Source organism: Trachemys scripta, chromosome 5 (assembly GCF_013100865.1).
Source record: "Trachemys scripta elegans isolate TJP31775 chromosome 5, CAS_Tse_1.0, whole genome shotgun sequence".
In the NCBI taxonomy this organism is placed as follows: Eukaryota; Metazoa; Chordata; order Testudines; family Emydidae; genus Trachemys; species Trachemys scripta.
In genome coordinates this window covers 139,689,596-139,708,959 of record NC_048302.1, presented here as the reverse complement: position 1 = coordinate 139,708,959, position 19,364 = coordinate 139,689,596, and the positions used below count along the sequence as shown (strand labels likewise).

The 19,364-nt window shown below is 46.5% G+C and overlaps 1 protein-coding gene across 1 annotated transcript in view; it reads right to left on the bottom strand.

The window, feature by feature from the left end:
- The window catches only part of LOC117878454 (dedicator of cytokinesis protein 2-like), a gene marked incomplete in the record, with an annotated part of 325,642 nt that overhangs the window by 149,354 nt on the left and 156,924 nt on the right, over window positions 1-19,364 (bottom strand). Inside the window, 2 exon segments of the mRNA XM_034772650.1 lie at window positions 6,212-6,318; window positions 8,508-8,578. Of these exon segments, the coding sequence (XP_034628541.1) occupies window positions 6,212-6,318; window positions 8,508-8,578 (178 nt within the window).

Genomic DNA, 19,364 nt, shown 5'->3' with positions numbered 1-19,364 from the left:
GACCTTTCCTCTTCAGTGTCTAAGGATAGAGCTGACTCGACTCACTGCAGAGTCTGTGCCTCTCCTCCGTGATCACTACACTGCAATCACTGAGTAGGTGGTCTAATGCAGAGCAGGCAGCCGCACTGGGTGCTGCACTTCCAGGGCAATCACTCCTGCTGAAATCAGTAAGAACTGGGCGAGGTGGTGGAGCTGCAGAACATGGCCTTGCTGCTAAATGCAGCACACGTAGAGATGCAGCAGCAAAGGCCCTCCCCTGCCCAGCAAATCCTAGAGCTGTGGTTACTAAGAGCTGGGCTGCGTGGCTGTGGTGCTGTCGGACTGGACTGGACGAGACAAAGGACACAGCAGAGTAGTGGTAGAGACAGTGCATGAGAAGCAGCAGCAAGCGACAGAGGCCTCACTAGCCCACCCCCAGGGCCTGAAGGTGAATGCACCTGGATGAACCCCTTGGACTCTGGGACTCAAACAACCCGTGAGTGGGATTCAGTGGAAGGAAAGGGGGAGTGGCATATAAAACGGGCATTCATCCATTGGACTTTCAAGGTGGGAAACTGAGGCAAAAGGACTACTGCCCAACAAAGCGCAAGATGGGTGTTTGCGTACTTTTGAGTCATTGTTGCTGTTTTCCCAAATAAATGCTGAGTTCCCTCTCACCTTAACACAATTTTGCTTTTATGTTGTACACAGACTCAGTGCTTGTGAGTGGGGAAGGACTGCCTCTGAGAGGTGCCCTGGAGAGGCCGTTAGTTCTTCCAGATTTCTGATGAGGGCTCAAGCTGGTTTTGTTTTATAATTTTCAGAGGCACCCCTAGATATTGAACCCCTGGCTGCTGACACCACTTGGGAGAAGGGTTGCACTGATGCTGTGCAGTGTGAATACCACCTCCCTACTTCTATTTGATATGCCTTTCCATGTATGTCCAAGGATCCCATCTGCTCTGTCAACCAACTGAACACGAGCTCCTAGTGCAGTGGCTATCTACCATGAGTCTGAAAAGCCTTCCTGAGTCACTGTTTTCCAAATACCATCCTCCAACCTCTACATGATGTGGTCACTAGTGACATCAGATGATGAGAAAGGAGAGTGATCCCGAAGCACTTGTGCTGCTCGGAACATGGCCAAGCAGAGAAGAGGGAAATCACAGACATCTCAGGGCCTTCCAGCAGGGCACATCCCAACCTTACCCTGAGAAGGCCAGGGCCATGCCCAGCCTGTACAGGTCCCCGTTCCACCTCCCTGACCTGAGCAGACACCAGTCTGGCAGCTGAAGATCCTTAACTATTACCCCCAAAGGCCCCTGGAGTGCAGAAGCAATTCAGAGTCTCACAAACAGGCACTAAACAGTCATGGGGCTGTTGCTGTGCAGAGGAAATGACCAGGATCACAGCAAGCCCAGGGCATTAAATATTACAAATGAGCACTGAGGAGAGGCTGTGGGGTGGGGAAAGATATGGGCCACAAAACCAGGAGAATTTGAGTCAGACCCCTCTCTCTGTTAGCTCTGCCAATAGCCCTCAACCCTGAGCCACAGCACCCACTGCTATTCCACTCCTGACTCCCTTGAGTGTTCACTGTTAAAAGTGTAAAAGTCTCCTTGTTCCAGGGAAGGGATCATTGAGGCTACGGTAACCATGCAAAATTTTATTTTCTTCCGGAATTTGTTCAACTCTGTTAGATCTTATATGGGCCTGAGACCTCCTTTTGTTTTGGGGATCGGGAAGTAACAGAAATAGAAGCCTTTTCCCCCAAGGTCCAATGGTACTTCCTCTATGGCCCCTTTCTAAAGAAGAAACTGGCCCTCCCGCTGCAGGGCCATCTCGTGAGAATGGTCCCTGAAGAGGGACGGGGAGAAGGGGGGAGAAGTAAATTGGATGGCATTCTTCTGTTCCACTGTGCTTAAGACCCACTGGTCTAATGTTCTATGGATCCAGGCACTTAGCAAGAAGGACAAACAACTGGTAAATAAAAAAGGAGGACCCGATGGAAGTGAGGAGACTGGTATATTGCCCTCAACAACCCCAACAAAACGCCCGCTTGGAAGAGCTCATTGATGGGATGAGCTCACTGATGCTGAAGCGGAAGGAAGTGGAGGGTGCCTTCTACAGCTCCTCCCCTTTTAACTTGACTGGAAAGGCTGTTGTTGACAAAAATGTTTTCTTTTAGTTGCTGGAGTGTAGATTCCAAGGGACTTCAGAGAAGGGCCTACAAGTGAAAGGTCCTGTATGGTCTGTTGGATTTCTGCAGGTAGTCCAGAGGACTGAAACCACAATAAGAAGAGAGCCTGAGACATAAGCCCTTGTATCAGAGGCCTGGTATGAGGTCTGAACTAAAGTAGTGGTCAAAACTTTGCTACCATAAAGCAAAGTTAACTTGTGAGCAAGAGACAGGCCCTGCTCACAGAATCTGGCAAGAACAGGGCTGATATTGCAGAAACACACATTCCTAAGTAGTGCTAGGTATAAGAAATACACATGCAAATGCATTCCAGAAGGATGGGACCAGAACACCCCGATACCAGCACATTCCCCAAAGATAACAGGAACCCACTGACCCATCCTAAAGATAAGGTCAGGATGACAGCATGATGGATAGAGATGTTTTGATCTAACCAACAAGTACAAGGCAATGAGTGGCACCCTAATACATCAGAGGGTGGCACCCTGATACATCAGAGGCAGTACGTAACTTGTCTGTATCAGAGTATAAAAAGATATCTCAGAGGGAGTGTCTTTGGCCAGCCGAGGGGGGAATGAAAAGTCCCACCATTCACTGAGCTGCATCCATTGTTTTAATATCCTCATAGAGTCTGCCAAGTGCTATTACCATGCTTTGTCAACAATAAACATGGCGTGGCACCTTCGTACCTTAACGGATCCTGTGGTCATTGGGCAGTTATCTCGTGCCGTTGTGGTGAACAAGCATGCAAGGACATAGATTCATAGATTCTAGGACTGGAAGGGACCTCGAGAGGTCATCGAGTCCAGTTCCCTGCCCTCATGACAGGACCAAATACTGTCTAGACCATCCCTGATAGACATTTATCTAACCTACTCTTAAATATCTCCAGAGATGGAGATTCCACAACCTCCCTAGGCAATTTATTCCAGTGTTTAACCACCCTGACAGTTAGGAACTTTTTCCTAATGTCCAACCTAAACCTCCCTTGCTGCAGTTTAAGCCCATTGCTTCTTGTTCTATTCTTAGAGGCTAAGATGAACAAGTTTTCTCCCTCCTCCTTATGACACCCTTTTAAATACCTGAAAACTGCTATCATGTCCCTTCTCAGTCTTCTCTTTTCCAAATTAAACAAACCCAATTCTTTCAGCCTTCCTTCATAGGTCATGTTCTCAAGACCTTTAATCATTCTTGTTGCTCTTCTCTGGACCCTCTCCAATTTCTCCACATCTTTCTTGAAATGCTGTGCCCAGAACTGGACACAATACTCCAGCTGAGGCCTAACCAGAGCAGAGTAGAGCGGAAGAATGACTTCTCGTGTCTTGCTCACAACACACCTGTTAATACATCCCAGAATCATGTTTGCTTTTTTTGCAACAGCATCACACTGTTGACTCATATTTAGCTTGTGATCCACTATAACCCCTAGATCCCTTTCTGCCATACTCCTTCCTAGACAGTCTCTTCCCGTTCTGTATGTGTGAAACTGATTTTTCCTTCCTAAGTGGAGCACTTTGCATTTGTCTTTGTTAAACTTCATCCTGTTTACCTCAGCCCATTTCTCCAATTTGTCCAGATCATTTTGAATTATGACCCTGTCCTCCAAAGAAGTTGCAATCCCTCCCAGTTTGGTATCATCTGCAAACTTAATAAGCGTACTTTCTATGCCAATATCTAAGTCGTTAATGAAGATATTGAACAGAGCCGGTCCCAAAACAGACCACTGCGGAACCCCACTTGTTATGCCTTTCCAGCAGGATTGGGAACCATTAATAACAACTCTCTGAGTATGGTTATCCAGCCAGTTATGCACCCACCTTATAGTAGCCCCATCTAAATTGCATTTGCCTAGTTTATCTATAAGAATATCATGTGAGACTATCAAATGCCTTACTAAAGTCTAGGTGTACCACATCCCCAGCTTCTCCATTATTCACAAGACTCGTTATCCTATCAAAAAAAGCTATCAGATTGGTTTGACATGATTTGTTCTTTACAAATCCATGCTGCCTATTCCCTATCACCTTACCACCTTCCAAGTGTTTGCAGACGATTTCCTTAATTACTTGTTACTTGCTCTATTATTTTCCCTGGCACAGAAGTTAAACTCACTGGTCTGTAGTTTCCTGGGTTGTTTTTATTTCCCTTTTTATAGATGGGCACTATATTTGCCCTTTTCCAGTCTTCTGGAATCTCTCCCGTCTCCCATGATTTTCCAAAGATAATAGCTAGAGGCTCAGATACCTCCTCTATTAGCTCTTGAGTACTCTAGGATGCATTTCATCAGGCCCTGGTGACTTGCAGGCATCTAACTTTTCTAAGTGATTTTTAACTTGTTCTTTTTTTAATTTTATCTGCTAAACCTACCCCCTTCCCATTAGCATTCACTATGTTAGGCATTCCTTCAGACTTCTCGGTGAAGACCGAAACAAAGAAGTCATTAAGCATCTTTGCCATTTCCAAGTTTCCTGTTACTGTTTCTCCCTCTTCTCTGAGCAGTGGGCCTACCCTGTCTTTGGTCTTCCTCTTGCTTCTAATGTATTGATAAAATGGGCGTGTGCTGAGGAATGTTCTGTGTTCTGGCTCCTTACTGGACAGAATCCACCTCCAGGTCTCCTGCCAACTGTTCAAAGCCCTCCACAGGACTGGCTCCAGCTCCCAGAGTTTGTCTCTTCTTCCACAACCATGACCTCCAACAGCACCCATGTTCCACCGCAATAATAAACAGTCTGCTAGTGGGGGCGGAGTGGGAAACAGAACTTCCACAGAAGCCAGCCCCAGATGATGGAATTTACATTTGCAAGTGGTAAGAACGAGCACCTGTGAGTTTGTCACCCAAAGTGCAGGAGTGCCTGCATCTACAGGCATTGCCCACCTCATCATGCTAGAACGACCGGAACCCCTGGCACACGTGCCTGTGCTCTCACGCCTGGTTCCTTACTAGGGAGGGTTCAGTGCAGAGACTGTACTGGGGTGCGTGACAAAGTGGGAATTTTCTGTAATACTTTTATGAATCCTATGTGTGCCTCAGTTTCCCTCTGTACCTTAGACTCATAGAATCTCAGGGTTGGAAGGGACCTCAGGAGGTCATCTAGTCCAACCCCCTGCTCAAAGCAGGACCAATCCCCAACTAAATCATCCCAGCCAGGGCTTTGTCAAGCCAGGCCTTAAAAACCTCTAAGGAAGGAGACTCCACCACCTCCCTAGGTAACGCATTCCAGTGCTTCACCACCATCCTAGTGAAATACTTTTTCCTAATATCCAACCTCGACCTCCCCCTCTACCTTGCATTGCTACCGGGAGTTAAAACAGTTCACACTGCACCTGGAACAGTGCAGGAGACATGATGGCACCTAACTGCCTGGGTAGAACGACTGGGCTGTTAAAGAACTGGTTGAAACTGATCCAGCTCAACGGGGACTCCAGCGAGACAATGAGACCACCCACAACAACTGAACAATTGACATCTGGCAGCAGGACACCCCAGAAGGTGCATCATGTGAACTAAGCTAAGAACAAAGGCGAGAAGGTGTCAAGGTGGCTGGAATAACGACTGCCCTTTGGAGGGCCTCAGATACTTTCACTCGGAATTAAGGACAAAGAGGGAGATCGGGCATGAAATGGGGTCCATAGCAGCTTGGCTATGGAAACACAGAAAGCCTCCTTTCTGTGTTCTGACCTAAGGACTTTCAGATTCCATAGCCAGGTGACTAATACGTTGTTACCTTGTTTTGGAAAGGCTGCCTAGTGACACTGGAAAGACTCAGAGCATTGCGCCCTGAAGGGGCACGGGACAAGCCTCCCACAGGAGTCTGGCTTGGCTGGATTTGCTGCCAGGAGCCATGGAGAGAGAGGGATTGCTGGTGCCCAAAGGCCCAGTCTTGGAGACCACGGGCCTGCCCTGTGAATTGTGTGGGTTCTCAAGGCCTGGCACACTAAGAGGGTCACTGCCAAGGGACTGTTTACATGCTGGGCATAGATCAGATCCCTGTGGATCTGTGATGGGGGCTCCCCTTGATGTCCCCCACTTACCATAGGACTGGAAGATCTTGCTGTTGACTATGTCCGTCAGGGACTGCAGCTTCTGCTTGAGCAGGCGCAGAGGGGGCAGGTTCCCAATGAAATCCCGCAGCAAACACCTAAAGCCCAGACGCAAGGGGACTTGGTTAGGTGATAATATGTAAAATCTCCAGAATAGGGGTGGGATAGGGAAAATCCCAGGGATCTTCAAGCTACAAGTGTTTCTTTCTCCCTGCTGGGTGTATACTCCAGCCCAACTCAATCAGCCACTTTCCTGCTCTGGCTACTCGCTGCACCAGCAGCTGTCTCTGACATGCATCTGACGAAGTGGGCATTCACCCACGAAAGCTTATGCTCCAATACCTCTGTGAGTCTTAAAGATGCCACAGGACCCTCTGTTGCTTTTTACAGATCCAGACTAACACGGCTACCTCTCTGATACTCTGTTTTGAGGAAGAATTCAAAATGGATGGCAGGTCATTTATTGACTGCACCTCTTCCCACAGATGGGATTGGGCAAATTAGGGGGTAGGGATGCTAGGAGTGTATAGATCTGAGCCTGATGGCTGACAGGCAGGTTGGATCAGGGAAGCAATGGGGTATGTAGGCTTTGGGAGGATGGTAGACATTTTGTGCATGTTGGTCACACCTCTAGAGATAAGGTTGCAAGTCAGTTTCCCATAGAAAAGTCCCCCTTCAATGTTTGTATGCTTGTACGTTTCTGAACTGGTCACTCCTCCCATCTCTTATGAGGGGCAGTTTTTTAAGACAGGCAATGCCAATACTTCCTTTGTGCCTTAAATTGAACCTAGTCCATTATAAAAGAAAACTGACAGACTGAAGAAATTACAGAAAGATGTTCTCTGTTGTGGCTTTTCTTGTTAAATGTGGAGCTTAAATTATGTCTTTGGCTGTTATTAAATGTTGTACCAAAAAATGCCACCCACTGAAGAGAATGTTACTGTAGAACAGGGGTCGGCAACCTTTCAGAAATGGTGTGCTGAATCTTCATTTATTCACTCTCATTTAAGGTTTCGCGTGCCAGTCATTCATTTTAATGTTTTTAGAAAGTAAGTCTATAATATATAACTAAACTATTGTTGTATATAAAGTAAACAAGATTTTTAAAATGTTTAAGAAGCTTCATTTAAAATTAAATTAAAATGCAGAGCCCCCCGGACCGGTGGCCAGGACCCGGGCAGTGTGAGTGCCACTAAAAATCAGCTCTTGGGCTGCCTTCGGCACGCGGGCCATCGGTTGCCTACCCCCGCTGTAGAACATCCCGGACGGCCACCCGCAGAAGAGAACGTTACTGTAGACTCTAGAAGTACATCCTGAATTTCTGGAAATTTTAACTATTTCGCTTTAAATCGCAGTTAAACTCTGAAAAATGAAACGTGTAAAAATGGTGGCACTTGTTCAACAGCTCTGTTCCTGGTAAGTATTCAGAGTCTGATCTGTTGACTTCAGTGATGGACATCAGTTGCTGCTGCTTTTCACTGCTGTTAATTCTGCAGAGCCAACACAGATAAGAAGAGAGGGAGCTGTTCCTCCTTGGCTGTATATCAAGTTCCAGTCAGTGACAGCTGCCCAAGACCACTGAAGATCCCTGGGCTGCATAGGTATTTCTGATGGCAGCATCTGGCCTGTGGAACTTTTTAACTGATGATGATATGCAAGACAGATAAACCCCAGGGAAAGTTTGCAGAGCAGATACTGAGAAAACAGGTTTATGTGCCACTTGAGTACATTTAAAATGTACATAGTCTCTCTTTTTTAATCAATCAATCTCACTTGGATTCAGCAGCCACCTTTTTGAAATAGCCCCCACTCCTCCTACCACAACTCCTGCCTGTTGCACTCCCCATCTGGATGCAGCATTTCCATTCCCCACCCAGCAAACAGTGCGATACCCACTCACTGGGAGGCCCTTTCCTGGGAGAATCACCTGTCTTCACTGTCACCTTATTTCCTTTGCCCCAGTTCAGAATTATTTCTGAATTATAAACATATTCAGCTATGTTTCAATTACATCGGGCCTTTGTCCTCCATGCTTGACCCTGTGCCCGCTCTCATTGATCCTGCAGTGTAAATTTACTGACATCACCTTTAAATATACATCAGTGGAATGTGATGTCATAAATGCAGGATGAGGACATCACTGCAGGACTATTGGAAGGTGAGCCTGGGTGGCAGGGGGAGGAAACAGACATACAGGACACCCTTTACAAATACACATGCCACTCTGCGGAGAGAGAGTGACCGAGCTTGGTGCATTCGCTGAAAGAAGGAGAAAAGTATCCCTTACCCCAGCATAGAGGAGTCGAAGATCCCAAACACGTCTTCCAGGATCGAAGGCAGGTACTTCAGAGCGGCTCCCTGAAAGCAGAAATCAGCAAAAAGAGCTAACTACTGGGCAATGTTTTATTATCAAACTTTAGAAGGACACAGTTACTAGAAATCTTACTGCTCCAAGTGAAATTCATATTGTGCAAAGAGCCAGCACCAAGCCTCTGCACTATTTAGACCCTATTTAAAGGCCCCTTGAATTTCACCCTGACTCCAAACATAAGACTGAGGCTGATGCACAAATTCAGTATACGTCATGGAAACAACCCATGACACTACCACCATAAACAGTAGCTCCACGAGCTCTCCTTCCCCAAATGGAGAAATTTTGCTGAGACCATTTACTCTTACTAGATCAACACTAATCAGGATCAGAAAACGCTGACTGCGATAATCCAAACATATCATCGCAGACAGGAATAACTGTTTCAGGCCTTTACTTTAAAACAACAGAGGAAGAAATTTCGTGAAGAAAATTGGATTCTCCCTTATATTTATACAGGCACAGTCCATCCCACAGAGTGAGACCCCAGGCTTTGGGACTCCCACAATAATATGACTTGCTGCCATCGTATTCCCAAATGGAACCAAGTTGTCAAATATTCCATAAAGGAGAGGCTGGGACGTCTCACTAGGGTTTGGGTGAATGTCCTTTTCAGATGTCCCTCAGCAAACCTACAAAGCAACCAGAAAGCCACATTCCATTGTGAGACACAATTTGTGTCTCTGCCCGTTCCCTTACAAGGAAAACATTTGTTAGAGGTGCAGGTGGATCCTCCACTAGCATCATTTTTAGATCCATTTTGCAGTCTACGAGTCACTTCAGATTTTTTCCCCCCAATGGTTCCCTAGCTCATCCCATGAGTGTCCTTCAGGTCTGAGCTGCAGCCAGGGCTCTGGTGTTTCCTCCGGTGATTCAGCCTCCATATAGTCTTCTACGTTCTGCACAACTGCTGCCAGCATACACAACCATTGCTGGTGCACACACATCTGAAGCCTCCCAAGTCTACTAGTAAATCCACCAGTTCTCACACTGTCCAAGATTCTGACTTCAACCATTGACCAGTAGGTCAACTGCTATCACAAGGAAAAGCACTCTCCTAAAACCACTAGTCCCACGTCTTGGAGATCTTCAGCTGGTGTCAGTGTCCTCATTCAGGGCCAAATACACAATCTTTTACTCAGTGAGCAGCAGCAGCCGCCACCCTCCCATCAAAGGTGACCTGGTGGGCCTGAGGGTTCCTTCCAATTGAGCCCTAGGAACTGGGTAAAGGTGGGTGCCCTAGAGTGTGCAAATGACAGAATTTTGTGCGGGTACCAGTGTGGGTGGTAAATATAGTCGCACATGATGGAATTTAGAGATTTTTTAGTTTGTTCTAGAAAACAATATGAAATCACACACACACTGCATCAGAAGAACACTGAGGTTTCAAAGCCAAGCACTGAGAAGTTCAGATTGGTTGATTTCTCAAACTGCAGTGGATGATATGGGCTGGGTCTCCTATAGCATCAGGAAGATTATTACCAATGTTAATCGAATGAAAGACCTAAGGAGCACAACTGCAATTTATCACAAGCCGCTTTGCTAACAAATCCACAAACAATCCCACAAATACTGCAACGTCACAGCATATAGAGAGATAGTACCAAGTATTTAACCCTGTGACTGGCATCTCTCACATCTCCTGGTGTGGAACCCCTAATGTCAGTCATTATCTTCCTCAGTGGTTATCAGGATACAGCTTTCATAATGCCCCACTGGGGTTCATATATACTTATGAAGGTTTTAACCCCTTTTCTTTATCTATACTTCCACACACCCCTAAATTTGGGGTGCCCCATTTTTCATAGGCTAGAGTGTTAGTTTCCCTTGTACTCGTTAACATTTATGTCACTCAATCACCAAAACTTATTGTTAGCACACTGCTGACACCCTAGCTCTGCAAAAATCCCCCAAATACTCTCACTAGTACATTGCAATCTATATTTCCTAAACACCAGCATTTTAACAATGCTGACTTCACGCACCATTCTACCTTATGGCATCTTCTAATATACAGACATTGCTGTCTTGTGACAACTTGTGACCTAGGGTCACTTACTGGTTAGTTCTTTATGCCAAGTCTATCTTTAGGCTTGAGGCCTTGTTTGGCTAAATTATGAAGGCCCTATCTTACCACATTAATACTTATTTCTGGGGCTGTCGATTAATTGCAGTTAACTCACGCGATTAACTAAAAAAATTAATCATGATTGAAAATTAAAAATTAATCACACTATTAAACAATAGAACACCAATAGAAATTTATTAAATATTTTTGGATGTTTTTCTACATTTTCATATATATTGATTTCTGTTACAACACAGAATACAAAGTGTACAGAGCTCACTTGATATTATTATTTTTGATTACAAATATTTACACTTTAAAAATGATAAACAAAAGAAATCGTATTTTTCAATTAACCTCATACAAGTACTGTGGTGCAATCTCTTTACTGTGAAAGTGTAATTTACAAATGTAGATACTTTTTGTAACATAACTGCACTCAAAAACAAAACAATGTATAACTTTAGAGCCTACAAGCCCACTAAGTCCTAGTTCTTGTTCAGCCAATCACTAAGACAAACAAGTTTGTTTACATTTACGGGAGATAATGCTGCCTGCTTCTTATTTACAATGTCACCTGAAAGTGAGAACAGGCATCCGCATGGCACTTTTGTAGTCAGCATTGCAAGGTATTTATGTGCCAGATATGCTAAACATTCGTATGCCCCTTAATGGTTCGGCCACCATTCTAGAGGACATGCTTCCATGCTGATGATGCTCGTTAAAAAAATAATGCGTTCATTACATTTGTGACTGAACTCCTTGGGGGAGAATTGTATGTCTCCTGCTCTGTTTTACCCACATTCTGACATATATTTCATGTTATAGCAGTCTCGGATGATGACCCAGAACATGTTAATTTTAAGAACACTTTCACAGCAGATTTGACAAAACGCAAAGAAGCTACCAATGTGAGATTTCTAAAAATAGCTACAGCATTCGACCTAAGGTTTAAGAATCTGAAGTGCCGTCCAAAATCTGAGAGGGACGAGGTGTGGAGCATGCTTTCAGAAGTCTCAAAAGAGCAACACTCCAATAGGGAAACTACAGAACTCAAACCACCAAAAAAGAAAATCAACCTTCTGGTGGCATCTGACTCAGATGATGAAAATGAACATGCGTTGGTCCACACTGCTCTGGATTGTTATTGAGTAGAACCTGTCATCACCATGGACACACGTCCTCTGGAATGGTGGCTCAAGCATGAAGGGACATATGAATCTTTAGCGGATCTGGCGTGTAAATATCTTGCGACGCCGGCTACAACAGTGCCATGCGAACACCTGTTCTCACTTTCAGGTGACATTGTAAACAAGAACCAAGCAGCATTATCTCCTTCAAATTGTAACCAAACTTATTTGTCTGAGCGATTGGCTGAAGTAGGACTGAGTGGACTTGTAGGATTTACATTATTTCATTTTTAAATGCAGTTATTTTTTGTACATAATTCTACATTTATAAGTTCACCTTTCATGATAAAGAGATTGCACTACAGTACTTGTATTAAGTGAACTGAAAAATACAATTTTTTTTGTTTTTTAGAGTGCAAATATTTGTAATTAAAAATAAATATAAGGTGAGCATTATACACTTTGTATTCTGTGTTGTAATTGAAATCAATACATTTGAAAATGTAGAAAACATCCAAAAATATTTAAATAAATGGTCTTGGTAGTCCATCGAATCCGATGATGACAAATCTGTGCAGATCATCAGTTGTTGGTCTTATGGTGTGCCCTCTGGTGACTGTACAAGCCAATTCTAGAGGTGCACATTTTGCTGCAGATGGTGCATGGGAAGTTCACGGTCAGTGGATTGTGCGCTGCTGATGCTCTGTGACGTCATTCGCGTGCCTCTTGTAGATGCCCGCAGCGGTCTTCCTCAAAGGCGATGCAGGTATTTCTGACTGTTGCACGCCACTGTGTTCTGTCGCTGGCGGCATACTCAAGGTCCCTAGGTTTGATACTGCTGTAGTGCAGATTGGCTTTGATGGTGTCCATGTAACGTTTCCGTGGATGACCTATATGCCGGATGCCCTGGAAGAGTTCACCATACAGAAGCTGGCAGGGGATTCTGTTGGCATCCATGTGGCTGACATGACCGGTCCAACGTAGCTGTGACTTCATGATCATCATTTCGATGCTTGTCATCTGGGCTCTCTCGAGGACCTCAAGATTGGGCACTTTGTCTTGCCAGCGGATCTTCGTGATGTTATGGAGGCAGCGCATGTGAAATGCTTTGAGCTGCTTGATGTGACACCTATATAGTGTCCATCTTTCATCTCTTTTGTACGGGTGCGAAAGAACAACAGCTCTGTACACAAGCAGTTTTGTTGACATCTGGATGTTGTGGTGATTTAAAACTTTGACACGCAGACAGCCAAGTGCCTGGCTTGCTTTGGATATTCGTGCATTGATCTCATTATCCAGTGATCCATCACCGGATATGACACTACCCAGATATTTAAAGTTCTCCACTACTTTCAGCTGAGTGCCGTCGATGGAGATACTCAGGACAGAAGCATTTGATCCAGGTGCAGGTTGATGGAGAACTTCTGTCTTTCCGAGGCTGATAGTTAGTCCGAAAAGTTGCGAGGCCTCAGCAAACTTGTTCACAATGTGCTGAAGATCATTTTCAGTGTGAGCCATGAGGGCACAGTCGTCAGGAAAGAGTGCCTCACGAAGGAGTTTTTGCACTGTCTTAGTCTTTGCATTCAGGCGACGGAGGTCAAAAAGTGAACCATCGTGCTGGTATTTCAAGTATATACCTCGGTCCAGATCTTTTATTGCATGGTTAAGAACACATGCAAAGAACAGGTTAAATAGGACAGGAGCGAGAACACATCCTTGTTTCACGCCGTTGGTGATGTTAAAGGGGGCTGATGTGGCTCCATCAGACAATACTTCGCCTGTCATGCTGTCATGAAAAAGGCGTATAATCTGGACAAATTTTCTTGGGCAGCCAAGTTGTGTTAGAATGGTCCAAAGGGCTTCCCTGTTGACAGTATCAAATGCCTTTGTCAGATCTATGAAGACAGCATACAGGTGCATGTTCTGTTCAATGCACTTCTCTTGTATTTGTCTGACAGCAAACACCATGTCGACCGTGCTCCGGCCAGGTCGAAAACCACATTGACTTTCAGGTAGATTTGCCTCGGAAATACTGGCTATTAGGCGGTTCAAGATGATGTGGGCGATGATCTTCTCTCCAACAGAGAGGAGGGATATGCCTCTATAGTTTCCACATTCTGCTTTGCTGCCTTTGTTCTTGAAAAGAGAGACAATAGTAGCATCGCGAAGGTCCTGTGGTATGTTTTCATCCTCCCAGATGTTGATGATCACGCTGTGGAATGCTGCTAGTGCTGCTGGCCCTGCTGCTTTCTCTCTCTCTGCTGATATCCCATCTTTTCCAGGAGCTTTCCCTGAACTCATCTGGCTAACAGCTTTCTTCATCTCATCTATAGTGGGCAGAAAGTCAAGATCTGTCAGAGCAGGTTGTTGTGGAATTTCATTAAGGACATTATTATTGACGGTTGATGGTCTATTGAGAAGGTTGCTAAAGTGTTCTCGCCATCTTTCGTTGATGCCTTCTTTATCTTTAATCAGCATTGTGTTGTCTAATGAGAGCAATGGGGTGGTCCTTGGTTTAAAGGGTCCATAGACAGTCTTAATAGCACTAAAGAACATCTTTAAGTGGTGGGTCTCAGCATAGTGCTCAATTTCTTTGGCTTTGCTCTCCCACCAGTTGTCTTGTATCTGACGGAGGTCTTTCTGTGTTTTGCTCTGAAGGTACTTGAAATGGTCCCGTTTAGAGACTGAGGGGGGGTTATTCTGCCATTTGATAAAGGCTTTTCTCTTTACTTCCAATGCTGAGCATATTCCTTCTTGGTTCTCATCAAACCAATCCTGATGTGTTCTTTTCTTTGGTCCAAGAGATGTTATTGCTGTGTCAGTCACTATCTGCTTGAACTGGTCCCACTTTTTGGTTACAGTACCGATCAGTTGTCCGCGATTAATCATGATTAATTTTTTAATCGCTTGACAGTCCTACTTATTTCACCTCTATATCCTAAATATATCTCATATCTTTTATCCTTGGATACACATAGGACCCCATCTCATTCAGTGCATACAATGGACCATTCTCTGGGGATGAATCAGGGCTGTGTAATCATAGAATCATAGACTATCAGGGTTGCAAGAGACCTCAGGAGGTATCTAGTCCAACCCCCTGCTCAAAGCAGGACCAACCCCAACTAAATCATCCCAGCCAGCGCTTTGTCATGCCGGGCCTTAAAAACCTCTAAGGAAGGAGATTCCACCACCTCCCTAGGTAACGCATTCCAGTGCTTCACCACCCTCCTAGTGAAATAGTGTTTCCTAATATCCAACCTAAACCTCCACCACTGCAACTTGAGACCATTGCTCCTTGTTCTGTCATCTGCCACCACTGAGAACAGTCTAGATCCATCCTCTTTGGAACCCCTTTTCAGGTAGTTGAAAGCAGCTATCAAATCCCCTCTCACTCTTCTCTTCTGGAGACTAAATAAGCCCAGTTCCATCAGCCTCTCCTCATAAGCCATGTGCCCCAGGCCCCTAATAATTTTCATTGCCCTCCACTGGACTCTCTCCAATTTGTCCACATCCTTTCTGTAGTGGGGGCCCCAAAACTGGACGCAATACTCCAAATCTGGCCTCACCAGTGCCGAATAGAGGGGAATAATCACTTCCCTCGATCTGCTGGCAGTGCTCCTACTAATGCAGCCCAATATGCCACTGGCCTTCTTGGAACAATGGCACACTGCTGATTCATATCCAGCTTCTCATCCATTGTAATCCCCAGGTCCTTTTCTGCAGAACTGCTGCCTAGCCAGTCGGTCCCCAGCCTGTAGTGGTGCATGGGATTCTTCCTTCCTAAGTGCAGGACTCTGCACTTGTCCTTGTTGAACCTCATTAGATTCTTTTGGCCCAATCCTCCAATTTGTCTCGGTCACTCTGGACCCTATCCCTACCCTCCTGCGTATCTACCACTCCTCCCAGTTTAATGTCATCTGCAAACTTGCTGAGGATGCAATTAATCCCATCATCCAGATCATTAATAAAGATGTTGAACAAAACTGGCCCCAGGACCCACCCTTGGGGCACTCCGCTTGATACCGGCTGCCAACTAGACATTGAGCCGTTGATCACTACCTGTTGAGCCCGACAATCTAGCCAGCTTTCTATCCACCTTACAGTCCATTCATCCAATCCATACTTTTTTAACTTGCTGGCAAGAATACTCCAAGATCACACTACTGATCAATGAGGCTCTTCTCGACCCTGCGAAGGTGCTCGGGCAGTCTCCGTCATCCATCTCTCTGACCTGCAAAGGCGCCAACAAAAAATATTCTGTCCTGGCAAAGAATGCGGAATTTCTGTTCTCGCACCCCACCGCAAATTCTTTGGTGGTTAATGCGGTGCAAGAAAAGAGGCTGTCAATAGCAATCCCATTCCAGTCATCCAGACAGGGACTGGAAATGCCTAGATCTATTTGGTCGCAAAGCATACTCATCAGCCATACTCCCATTTTAAAATCTACAACTATGAAACTCTCATGGCCAAGTATAATTACCTAAACTACTCTAAATTGGAAGAACTCTGTCATGACTTACTGGGGGCCAAGAAAGAGCAATTCCAGTCCCTGATATCGGAAGGGCACCTCTTTGCCTGTACAACCCTACAAGCCTCATTAGACTCTGCAGACACCACTGTCCAATCCATCGTGACTGCTGTGGTCTGAGATGTGCATCATGGCTCCATCTCTCAAGTTTTTCTAAGGAGGTACAAACCACGGTAGAGGACTTGCCTTTTGACAGCCAGAAACTATTCTCAGAGCGCATGGATGATTCTCTGCACTCCCTTAAAGACTACACACTGATCTCTCAGCATCTACATGCCAGCACTGCAGAGACACCCAGGGAAATATCATCTCCCCCAACAATCCCGACAACAGCCTAACACCCCTCAACAGCACTATGACACCCAGAACCGAAGACAAGGGCCTCCTACCAAACATAGACAGCCCACTCCCCAAGAGGATACCTCTCACACACCCCCACCGAAGCAACAATTTTGAAGGTGTGATCGAGGCCCTGAGAAGCCTCCCCATAGTCCAGTCATTCACACCATCTTTGAAATTCCACCACTTTGGTGACCGACTAGCTCTGATTTTCCCATCTTGGAGACTAATTACCTTGGACATAGAATATCAGGGTTGGAAGGGACCCCAGGAGGTCATCTAGTCCAACCCCCTGCTCAAAGCAGGACCAATCCCCAGACAGATTTTTGCCCCAGATCCCTAAATGGCCCCCTCAAGGATTGAACTCACAACCCTGGGTTTAGCAGGCCAATGCTCAAACCACTGAGCTATCCCTCCCTCTCCCATGTGGGTTCTAGAGATAATCAGGGAAGGATACTCCATCCCCTTCCTATCTATCCCGCTCCGCCACGCTCCCCCCATTCTTCCTCAGGGACCCCTCTCACAATTCCATTCCCTCTCACAATTCCATTCTACCAGGAGAAATAGAACATTTTCTGCAGCTGGGAGTCATAGAACCCGGTCCCATCCCAGTATATGGGACAGGGTTTCTACTCCTACTATTTCCTCATCCAGAAGAAATCCGGCAGCTGGTGACCCATCCTGGACCTCTGCAATCTAAACCAGTTTGTTGAACTGCAACACTTCAAGATGGTTACCCTCTCCACTTTTACCCCAGCACTGGAACAGGGGAACTGGTTCTCTGCCCTGGACCTCCAAGACACATACTTTCATATCTCCATACATCCTGCCACAGACGATTCCTCCGGTTCGTCATTGGCACTGACCACTACCAGTACAAAGTAGTGCCCTTGAGACTATACATGGCACCACAGGTGTCCTCCAAGGTCCTCATGGTAGTCACGGCCTACCTAAGGAAACAAGGAGTCATCATCTTTCCATACTTGGATGACTGCCTCCTCAAGGTCCTATCTGAGACCAATGCTCTCCGAGCCATCCACATAACAATGGACCTGTTCACAAATCTTGGCCTCCTTGTAAACCTAGAAAAGTCCACTTTAACACCAGTAAAACAGCTGGTATTCATCAATGCACAGTTGGATGCCATACAAGCCAAAGCAGTCCTACCACCTCACAGATTCTCGGCTATAGTAGATCTGGTATCCAACGCACGGATCTGCCCCCAGATCTCTGCCAGAACGTGCCTCCAGCTTCTAGGCCACATGGCAGTGGCCACTTTCATGGTCAGACAGACAAAGCTATACATACAATATCCTCAGGAATGGCTCTGTACAGTATATCTCCCCCACAAACACAGTCTCCACAAGCTCTTATCCATACTAGTGAGAGCCAAGGACTCTCTACTTTGGTGGACACAGCCCAACAATGTTTGCGTCAGAGTTCCTTTCCCTCCACCAACCCTCCCTCAGTTCCTTCTTACCGTCCGTGACGGCGTTGGAACAACTCTGTCTCTCGCTTGAGAGTGTCCCTTAGCATTAATAGTTAGTGTTCTTCTTAGCAGTTATCTGTTCTTTAGTACCTAGTGTTAATCTTAGCAGTTAACAGTTCTTTAGTAGTAGTTAAGCTCCTTTGTGTTAGGTGTTTGGTCGATCCCGACACCGGCCCTGGGCGGCGGGGCATGCCGCACGCCCAAGGCTTCAAGGCTTGTGCCACGTGCCGCAAGCCTATGCAGATAAGCCATCCCCACGACTCATGCCTCCGTTGCCTGGGGGAAGCACACCAAAAAGAGCGCTGCAAGATTTGTAAGGCCTTCAAGCCCAGGACAAAGAAAGAGAGGGACTTTCGCCTTAAGCAGTTCTCATGGAGGCTGCATTACAGCCCTCCACTTCGATGCATCAGGCCGCGGCACCGTCAACTTCGGTGCGGAGTGCCCCGGCATCGGTTCGTGATCCGGTACTGGCGGGGCACCATAAGCCGACGGCACCGACACAGCAAGACCGCCCCCGGCACCGGTCATCTTCACTGGCAAAATCGAAGGGCCAACCCAAGGCCCGAGGACGCTCCCTGCATAAGAGGGCAGCGCCCGCGAAGACCTCGAATGAGCCTAAGGGAGTGGCGACCCCAGGACAGATCCCGATGCCAGTGGCTCCGGCGCTGAAAGGCCCGTCGAGCCTCGGGATAGGCTCATCGAGTGAGGAGGAAGGGCTGGAGAAGCTTTTGGAACAGCCCTCCACCCCGGACACATTTGAGGCAGCAAAGGACTTCATCGAATTGTCCGCTGAGGGCCCCCTCCAAGCCAAAGATAATCTGCCAAGTCTGCCATCCAGAGGCAAGCTGGCAATGGTGCGCCCATCACGGTCACCATCTCGGCACCATTCACGGCGCCGTTCCCGGTCGAGCTCCACCTCGGTAGACTCCAGGCTACCCTCGGCGCAGAGGGCCGCACAGCCATCAGGCCCCAATAAGCGCCCGGCACCGACCCAGCAGCCCTACTCGAGTAGGCACCGGGACGTGTCAACCACGCGATCCCCAAGACCGACCACTTGCAGTCGTTCCTGGTCCCGAGGTCACTGGTACTGATCCAGGTCCAGGTCAGCAAGAGGTTGCTCCCGGTCCCGGTCCCGGAGGTACTACTCTCCGACCCCGGACCGGCACCGTCCCACGGCACCACCGTGGCCATCCAGGTCACCGTCTGTGGTTTCGGA